The sequence below is a fragment of the Lontra canadensis genome, unplaced genomic scaffold (assembly GCF_010015895.1).
Source record: "Lontra canadensis isolate GAN:19392208 unplaced genomic scaffold, GSC_riverotter_1.0 scaffold4, whole genome shotgun sequence".
NCBI classification, from domain to species: Eukaryota; Metazoa; Chordata; class Mammalia; order Carnivora; family Mustelidae; genus Lontra; species Lontra canadensis.
Genome location: NW_022630998.1, coordinates 43,723,878 through 43,734,009, shown reverse-complemented (window position 1 = coordinate 43,734,009; position 10,132 = coordinate 43,723,878). Strand labels below are relative to the sequence as shown.

Here is a 10,132-nt window from a genome sequence, read left to right as displayed (position 1 = left end):
ATGGTCTTAGGGTCCTGGGATCAAGCCCTGCATCGGGCTCTCTGCTCAGCAAGGAGCCTGCTTCCCTTCCTCTCTCTCCCCCTGCCTGCTTCTCTGCCTACTTGTGATCTCTGTCAAATAAATAAATAAAATATTAAAAAAAAAAAAAAAGGGGGGCGCCTGGGTGGCTCAGTGGGTTAAAGCCTCTGCCTTTGGCTCAGGTCATGATCTCAGGGTTCTGGGATTGAGCCCCGCATCGGGTTCTCTGCTCCACAGGGAGCCTGCTTCCCTTCCTCTCTCTCTCTCTGCCTGCCTCTCTGCCTACTTGTGATCTCTGTCTGTCAAATAAATAAATAAAATCTTTAAAAAAAAAACTGTTTTAAGAGACAAAAGTTCATTATATATTGATAAAACGGTAGATTTACAAATAACGTATAACAATTACAAATATTTGGATTTTAAAATAATGGATAAAAGTTCCAAAATGGGACCCAAAACTATAAAACTCTTAGAAGAAAACATAGTGCAAAATCTTCATGACAATGGATTTGGCAGGGATTTTTTTTTTTTTTTGGATATAACACCAAAAACACAGTTGACAAAAGCAAAAGTAGACAAATGGGACCAAATCAATCTTAAATTTTTGTGACTCAAAGGACACTATCAACAAAGTGAAGAAGCAACTCACAAAATGTGACCAAGTATTTGGAAATCATGTATCTAGGAATGGATTCCCTACTACAATATATAAAGAACTCCTACAGCTCAATGAAAAAAATCAAGGAACTCAATTAAAAAACAGGCAAAGGACTTGTACAAAATTTGTCCAAAGAAAATATAAATAAGCTGGCCAATAAGCATATGAAATGAGGCTCAACTTCATTAATCATCAGAGAAATGCAAATCAAAACCACGATGAGATATCACCTCACATCTAACAGGATGGCTACTATCTAAAAAAAAAAGAAAGAAAAAAAATTAATGTGTTAATGAAAATGTGGAAAAATTGCAACCCTTGTGCACTGTTGGTAAGATTACAAATGGTACAACCACTATGGAAAACAACATTTCCTCAAAAAAATAAAAATATAACTGCCATATCTAGTAATCTCACTTCCAGATCCATACCAAAAGAAATGAAAGCAAGGTCTCAGAGGAATATGTGTACACCCATGTTCAGTTACCACTATTTATAATAGCCAAGATGTGGAAGCAACCCAAATGTCCACCAAAGGATGAATGTATAAATAAAATGTATATACAAACAATGCAGTATTATTTAGCCTTAAAACAGAAGAAAATTCTGTCACATGCCACAATATGGGTGAATTCTGAGGATATACTAATTGAGATCAGCCAGTCATAAAAAAACAAATACTGACTATATAGCTCCACTTATATATTGGTCATTACATGAGGTATTTCGAATACTAAAATTCACAAAAAACAGAAGTAGAATGCTAGTTCCCAGGAGGTGGTGAGAGAGGGGGAAAGGGGAGTTACTGTTTATATGGCATGGAAGTTCAGTTTTTCAAAATGCAAAATTCCTGGAGGTATACTGAATGTAAATATACTTAACAATACTGAACTGTACAATTAAAAATGGTTAAGAGTGCCTGGGTGGCTTAGTGAGTTAGGCATCTGACTCCTTGATTTTAACTCAGGTTATGATCTCAGGGTCATGAGCTCAAGACCTGCATCGGGCTCCCTCCATGCTGAGCATGGAGCCTGCTTGAGATTTTCTCTCTCCCTCTGCTTCTCCCCTCTCCCTAAGCTCACGTTCTCTTTCAAAAAAAAAAAAAAAAAAAAAAGGATAAGATGGTAACTTTTCCATTTTTTACACACACACACAAATGTGGTATATCTGCACAATAAAGTACCCTGCAAAAAAAAAAGAACAGAAAATGTAACTGAATACTGCTATGGAGTAATCTCTAGAACATAAACTTATGTGAAAAGAACAAAGAGGAGAATTAATGTTTTCTACCTTCAAATATGAGTGTACATACAAATATGTGAATAAATGTATTTCCTTGTATTGTTTTTTAAATGATGAAGAAAACTAAGGAAAAACTCTTGAGGCTTTTCTATGGAGAAAGGAGGAAAAGCATTGAGGGGTTAGGGATAGAAGCTGGACTTCTCTAAATAAACCCTGCTTTGTAGATTCGACTCTGGACCATGTAAAATGTTTCACAGAGCTATAAAATAAGATTAAGTTCTAAAAAAACAGACCCTAAGAAAGGAAAATAAAATGAAACAAATGAACTTTTTAGATTAGAGGAAATTAACTGTAAAAGAGACCAAAATATATCAACCAAATGGCAAGTACAGGCCTTGTTTGGTTGGATTCTGTTTCCAGAAACAAAACATTTTTTTAGCCATCTGGAAAATTTGAATAACTAACTGGATAATGGTTAATATTAGAGATTCATTATTAAATTTTTTTAGGTTTATAACAATATTTTGGTTATGTTTTTTAAAATAGTCCTTACCTTTTACAAATACACACAACAATATTTCATAGATGAAATGATATGCTGGGATTTGTTCCAAAATAACCTGAGAGACTGCAGGTAGAAAGGGGAATGGGGAAAAGCATAGATGAAATAAAGTTTTTAATTGTTAAAGTAGGTGATGGGTACATGGAGATTCATTACACCACTTTCTATTTTCCACTGATAAAAGTTTTTTTCAAAAAACCCTATGAATTTCTTAGCTGTCTCTTCAAGCTGATTATCATGGAATGTAAAACAATTATGATTTATCAGAAGCCATACCTAAAAATGAAGTACCGTACATTACCTTTGTAAAAGTGACAGGGATACTGGCATCCAACTGAATGTGATCTGCAACCTCTGTAAACTGCTGCTGCTGTTTTTGCAGTGTTTCTAGTAACCTTGTAATTTCCTGCTTTGCCAAAACAACTCTACAATCATCCTAGAAAAGAGAATATAGTTTTCTGGTAAACTTGTTACAGGAAGAAGGAAAAAAGAGTTATCACCAAAAATCAAGAAAAATTAACATTATCGTATTCAAAGTTAGCTTAAATATAAATTTGACTAGACTAATAATTGGGCATTAATAAATAATTAAAGAGCCTTTCAATAGAAGAATGGTTAAATTGTGGTATATTCAGAAAGGCTACACTATACCACAATGAGATCAGCCACAATGATACCTAACGATATGAATTTCATAAACATAATGTCAAGTAAAAGAAGATATGACAAGAAGACTTCATACTGCATGAATCTGTTTTTATTAATTACCAAAAGAGACAAAAATAATATATGCATTAGAAGTCAGGGTAATGGTTTATCCTCAGAGGAGAAGGCAGGTGGTTATTAGAAGGGAATATGAAGGGTTTCTAGGGGTGCTGGTAATGTTCTGTTATTTAATATGGGTGTTAGTTACACTGTAATGCCCAGTCTGAAAATTCAGCCAGCTGAACCCTTATGCACACTATATGTATGTTGTACTTTTATAAAAAAACCAAGATATATGTGTATTGGTCTTTAAAAAAATTGACTAAAGAGGGGCGCCTGGGTGGCTCAGTGGGTTAAGCCTCTGCCTTCAGCTCGGGTCGTGATCCCAGGGTCCTGGGATCAAGCACCGCGTCGGGCTCTCTGCTTGGCAGGGAGCCTGCTTCCTCCTACCTCCCTCTCTCTCTCTCTGCCTGCCTCTCTGCCCACTTGTGATCTCTCTGTGTCAAATAAATAAATGAAAATAAATAAATAAATAAAATCTTTAAAAAAAAAATTGACTAAAGGTGAAATTGAAAAGCTTCTCTTGCCCTCTAGATCTCCAAACTCTCTCTTCAAAGTCAAGCACATTCTAGTTTTTCAAATATCAATCCAGAGATATTCTACACACATACCAATGTATTCTTCTTAAGACAGAATTCTCCTAACAATAGGTAAGCTCCATGAGATCAGTGGTGTGCAGTTTTTGCTCACTGTTGCATATTTACCTTAGTTGATTATGAACTAGTAAACTTTGCTTATTATTTGCTTGTCGTTCCAGCTGCTCAGAACAAAACCCTTGAAACTCTTGCCTTCTACTCTCTCATGCCCCACATTAACAAACGAATCCTATTGAATATCCAGAATCTGGACACTTCTTACTCCTACTAGCCAAGCCACTATTCTCTCTCATGTGGAATTCTACAATAGCCTCCAAATTCCTTCTTTCTCCTAACAGCTTCCCTCCATCTTAGCCCTCCTTCAATCTATTTTTTACATATCAAAGTCATCTTTAAGTAAGACCAAATTGACAAAATTTCACAATGGCTTCTCCATTTCAATCAGTAAAAGCTGAAGTCCTTCCAGTGACCCATAAAGCCTTCCTTACAGATAATTCCCCATTACTTCCAGGTTTCAGCTTCTATTACCCTTTCCTTTACTTACTCTGTTCCACCCATAGTGGCTTCTTCTGCTGTTTTTCAAATACACCAGGCAAGTTGCCCTAGGGTTTTTGCTCTAATCATTTCTTAAGCTGGAATATTCTTCCCCACATTACGGCTTGAACAAATTCCTTCACCTTCTTCCTTTATGAGGCTTTGCTCATAAAGGATGCTTTAAGTATGTCGTAATCATGTTTAATCTACCTACCTGTTGCAAAGTCTTTTCACAATGGAGACAAGCTGTTGAAACCTGGGACAATAAAATAGTCATATCTTCTTGTTGCTGCCTGAGCCAAATCAGTTTTTCCCGAACATGAGCATCAACAACACTTAGAGCCATTTCTTCTTGACGACACAAAGTTTCATGTAGATCAGAAAAATAAGCTCTGACACATGACCGGGCATTCTCTGCAGTACCTGGTACCTAAGGAAATTAATATTGTTTGAAACAACTTTAACCATAACCAAGATTTTATATGTGAATTATTGAAAATTTAAATACCATCTATGTCCTTAAAAATTTCAAAATTGCTATCTCAACACTTGATCTTTCTCCTTAACCACAGCCTTTGGACATCCAAATGTTGAAGTGCCAACTGAAGCAAAATGGAATACCTACTCTCCAGTCTGTCCCATGGCCAAACCTAGTTTCCTCCATCTCAGCAACTGATGTTCAAGGATGTCCTCATCCTCCATGCTGTTCAAGCTAAAAAAAACTGGAGTCACCCTTAATACTTCTCTTTCAAATTCCATAACTAGCCCCTCGGAAAATTCTGCTAACTTCAAAATATATCCAAAATCTGATCAAGCCTCACCACCTCCACCTCTACCAAACTGATCCATCATCTCTCACCTGGTTATTACAACAGTCTTCTAATTGGTCTCACTAGATCTACTCCTGCCCTCTACAGCATGTTCTCCACCAGTAACCAGACCGATCCTTTTAAAATGTTACATCAGAAACAATTATTCTTTTGCCCCCAATTCTCCAAATGTTTCCCATTCCACTGAGAGTAAATGCCAAAATCCTTTATGTGGGGTGTTCAAGGACAGGCGCCCTGAGAAAGCAACATCTGAGCAAAGACCTGAAGAAGGTAAGAGAGGAAACCAAATCCGTATCTTGAAGAGCATTCCTGACAGAAAGAAGAGCAAGTAACCAGTAAGACCCTTTCTGATCTCAACTCCTGCTACATTCTGTCATCCTACTCTAGCTGCATTTAGCCTCCCCACAGTTGTTTCATTTGTTTTTATTGAAGTATAGTTGATACACAATGTTCTATTAGTTTCAGGTGTACAACATAGTGATCTGACAATTCTACACATTACTCAGTGCTCACTCACTACAGTCAGTATAGTCACCATCTGTCACCACACAAGCTTATTACAACTATTACTGACTATAGTCCCCCCATGCTGTACTTTTCATTTCTGTGACTTATTTATTTCATAACTGGAAGTCTGTTCCTCTTAATCCCTAAAAATATGGAACACTTCACAAATTTGCAAATTATCCTCACACAGGTGCCATGCTAATGATCTTTGCTGTATCATTCCAATTTTAGTGCATGTGCTACTGAAGTGAGCACTCCGCAGTTTCTTAAGTGCACCAGGCACCTCAGGGCCTTTGCATTTGCTCTTCTCTCTGCCTAGAATGCTCTTCCCCCAAATATTAGCATGGCTCCCTTACTCATCTGCTTTACCTCTTTGCTCAATGTTCCTTTTTCAGGGAGTCTATCCATGAACACCCCATATAAAAGTGCACTCTCCCTCTCTCTTGTTTTTCTCCAAACTCCTAACATTCTTCTGTTGTAAGTATTGACCCTTTTTCCCATATTAGAATATGAACTGCAAAGGCAGAACTTTTTTACTTATACAGCAATATTTCCTTAGCTAGAACAATACTAAGAGTGTCTAGCTCTTATATGTGTCCAGTAAATATTCACTGAATAAAATATTTTCACTCTAGCACAAATAGAGCCCTCTGTGATGGTGGATACATTCTGTATCTGTGTGGTCCAATATAGTAGCCACTAGCTATACGTACCTGAATATACGTGAAATGCAGCTAATGAAACTGAAAAAACAGATTTTGTATTTTACTAGATTTTTAAATAATTTAAACTTAAATAGCCATATGTGGGTAATGACTACTGCATTTGACAAAGCAGTACTAGCATTATTCCCCAATGACTTAGCTTTCAATTTGTTTGATTATCAAAGCAAAATATTGCATTTTTGTATATCCCTGTATATTCCCATCCGAAAATATTCTTTTTGCCTCCATAATTCAATTTAAAAAGGAAGTCTAAAACTACTTCCTAAGTTCCTTCCCTCTCTTTACAGCTAAACTTCTTAAAAGTTAAATACACTCACTTCCCAACATCCACTTACTCTTCAGTTCACAGGAGGGTATCTTCCTTATTATTTCACAGACATAATAAATTCAATATCTTAATTAAACTTATTACTTTGTTCCACTACCCTCCCAAAGTTTTTCCTCCTTCCCCATTAATGCATGGTATCACCATCCATTCACTTGGGCAAGAAAGAAATCCAGGCATCATGCTTGACCCTTCAAGTTACTTACAAAATCAGTATTATGAATCAATCACAAAGACCTACCTATTCTACTACTCTAAAATCTCAAGCCCATCTACCTCTCTCCATTCTCACTACTGTAGTATTATAGGCCATAAACATCTCTCAACCAGATAATTTCAGCAACCTCCTATTAATAGGTTCCCCGCTTCCAATTCATTTTCTATATTGAAAAGTTACCTTTCTTAATGCAAATTTGATTATTTTATTCCTACACGAATTTTTCAATTGCTCATCACTGCCCTTGGGATAAAGTCTAAAATCTTCAACATAGCTAACAAGATCCTACATGACTTAGCCCTTAACTCTCCAACATTTTTTCTTGCCATGTCCCATCCAATACTCAAAGATCCAAGTGTACTGAACTGAGTTGTTTCAATAATGTGTCCAGTTCTTACTTCCAGGCATTTAACATATGCTTCCCTCTGTAGGACAATTCACTCCCCCACTCCCCCTGCCTCACTCTTCTCCCTGACTAAATTTCTTCACATCTCAGTTTACTATCTTATATTCTGGGAAACTTTCCCTGACTCAGCTAAATTAATGCCCCTCTTATGCAATGCCAAAGTGTTTTATACTTCCCCCACAAAATACAGTCACCATAGTTGAAATTGGAATTTTTCTACAATGAATTATAAATTCCATAAAGACAAAGCCTTTTCTAAAAACTTATTTTCAGTAAGTAGTGTGGTATTAGTACAGTGTAATTGCTCAATAAATACAAGAAGATGAAAAGGTTAGAAGTAAAAAGGGTAAGAAGGTAAAGAAAGCAGAAAAAAAATTCCATACATGTTCTGTGTGGGCCATTCCAATTCCATCTTCCACTATCTGTTCTCCTCCTTCAATGTGTTGAACGATTCGAACTAATTTTCTGGAATAATCTGAAATTTCCTCAGTGAAGGTCCGTATGCAGTGAGCCATATCTAAAATTGATGCTCGGATCTGGTTAGCTTCTGGTTCCAATACGGAATGCTAAAGTGCAACAAAATTATAGAACAGAACTCACAGTACTGACTAATGATTAAAAAATGTTATTTAAATCACTCCAATGATAAAAAAAAAAGTATCAGTCACAAATGGCTTTTATAATAGATTTACGAAAAGCACAAAATAATAAATACTAATTTACCCTCACCCCAAAACTATACATCCTCCAAAGAAATAATTCAGAATTTGGGAGTCCATTTATTGCTTAATAACAGTTTAAGATGGGGTGCCTGGGTGGCTCAGTTGGTTAAATGTTCAACTCCTGATTTCAGCTCAAGTTGTGATCTCTTGTGAGATCTACCACCCCCATCAGGGCTCCACGCTGGGCATGGAGCCTGCTTAAGAGTCTCTCTTCCATGGGGTGCCTGGGTGGCATAGTCCATTAAACCTCTGACTCTTGGTTTTGGCTCAGGTTGTGACTGCAGGGTTGTGGGATCAAGCCCTGCATCAAGCCCCACGTCAAGCCCTGCATCTGGCTCCAAGCTCAGGAGAGAGTCTGCTGAAGTTTCTCTCTACCTCTTCCTCTGCCCCTCCCCGCAATATATTCTCTGTCTTTCTCTAAAATAAATAAATCTTTAAGGAAAAATATATTCTCTCTCCCTACCCCCATCATCCTCCCTCTTTCCTCTTCCTCCCTCCCAAAAAAAAAAAAAAAAAAAAAAAAGGAATCCAAGAGATTCACTTTATAATTTCACCATAAACAGCAGTTCATCAATAGACATAAATATTGTCAACACAATCCAGTGCATTATGAAAACATGCACACAAAGAAATTTTGTTTCCTACTAGAAAGCTATTTTTCAGTGAAGAAAGGAGGATAAGACATCTCTGAAATTTTTGTTATGATATTCAGAAATTAAATCTCTCATATCTTTTCATGCTATCAAGCTCCACTCATTCATTACTGAATATTCCCCAATTCCTACTTGGCATAAAGAATCAAATCAATGGGGGCGCCTGGGTGTCTTAGTGGCTTAAAGCCTCTGCCTTCGGTTCAGGTCATGATCCCAGGGTCCTGGGATCGAGCCCCGCATTGGGCTCTCTGCTCAGCAGTGAGCCTGCTTCCCTTCCTCTCTCTCTCTACCTGCCTCTCTACCTACTTGATATCTGTCTGCCAAATAAATAAATAAAATCTTAAAAAAAAAAAAAGAACCAAATCAATGGAAACAAACAGTAGGTTGGTAAACTAGGTAGTCATCCAGTCTAATTATATTCATACCTTGTGACCTTGGTGTTTTCCATATTCTTTGCAGACACAGCACATAAGTGGGCTAGTTTGACAGCCTTCTTCCAAGCAAACAAACTCAATGGCATGTACCTGATGCTGAGAGCACATGGTTTTCTCATGAGGTTTATCAGCTAGAGGCACTCGTCTGTGTTTTGCTAATGTCTTTGTAGAATGAGTAACTTGAGAACACTCTGAGCACAAATGAGTTGCACATACAGTGCAATACACAGATGCAACGTGCGCTTCATCTTCATCACAACGAATGATGCTCTGATAAACAAAAAATTAATGTCTTCAATCTGAAGCTCAATCATTATAACATGGCAAATTTTAAAATATAAAAGCCCATAATCTCTTTTAACTGACCAAGCTTTGTTTATGAAAATATGCTGGTAATTAAGTAAAAAAGGTAACTTACAACTCATCTAAGAAAGTATTCATTTCTATAAGTAAGTGAGAAGGTACTTCCAAAATTGATTATTAATATGTGCTATGAAATTGAGGCCAAAAATAAAACTGTTCTCATAGGTTCATAGTGTAAAGATATCGCCCATGAAATCCCCTCATTTTACATGAAAGAAACTGAACAATACAGGCTAGAAATCTTTTTTTAAGACTAAAAAAATGATAATAAATACATCCCGACTGCTTTTTTTTTTTTAAGATTTTATTTTTTAAGTAATGTCTACACACAACGTGGGGCTTGAACTTACAACCCTGAGGTCAAGAGTCCCATGCTCTGCTGAGACAGCCAGGTGCCCAGGCCCCAACCTCAACTCTGCTTTAAATACTACATATCATGGTGACATATAGAAAAAAGAGAAACGCAAATGCTATTTTGAGAAGCAGGTGTATGCACAAGAATCAGCTGCAAAGTTTTTAAAAACATAGATGCCCAGACTCTAACCTAGGAAATACTTATTCCAATAGGTTGTAGA

General features: G+C 36.8%; 1 protein-coding gene and 1 non-coding gene across 2 annotated transcripts in view; both read right to left on the bottom strand.

Moving 5' to 3' along the window:
• The window catches only part of TRIM23 (tripartite motif containing 23), a 31,788-nt gene that overhangs the window by 12,191 nt on the left and 9,465 nt on the right, over positions 1-10,132 (bottom strand). Inside the window, exons 4-7 of the mRNA XM_032849567.1 lie at positions 9,186-9,464; positions 7,769-7,951; positions 4,590-4,805; positions 2,782-2,916 (exon numbers count right to left, since the gene is read on the bottom strand). Coding sequence (XP_032705458.1) covers positions 2,782-2,916; positions 4,590-4,805; positions 7,769-7,951; positions 9,186-9,464 — 813 coding nt within the window. The remainder of the gene's footprint in view (positions 1-2,781; positions 2,917-4,589; positions 4,806-7,768; positions 7,952-9,185; positions 9,465-10,132) is intronic.
• Positions 5,858-5,967, bottom strand: LOC116864031. The gene has a single exon (XR_004381920.1). It is a non-coding gene; the product is annotated as a U6 spliceosomal RNA (small nuclear RNA).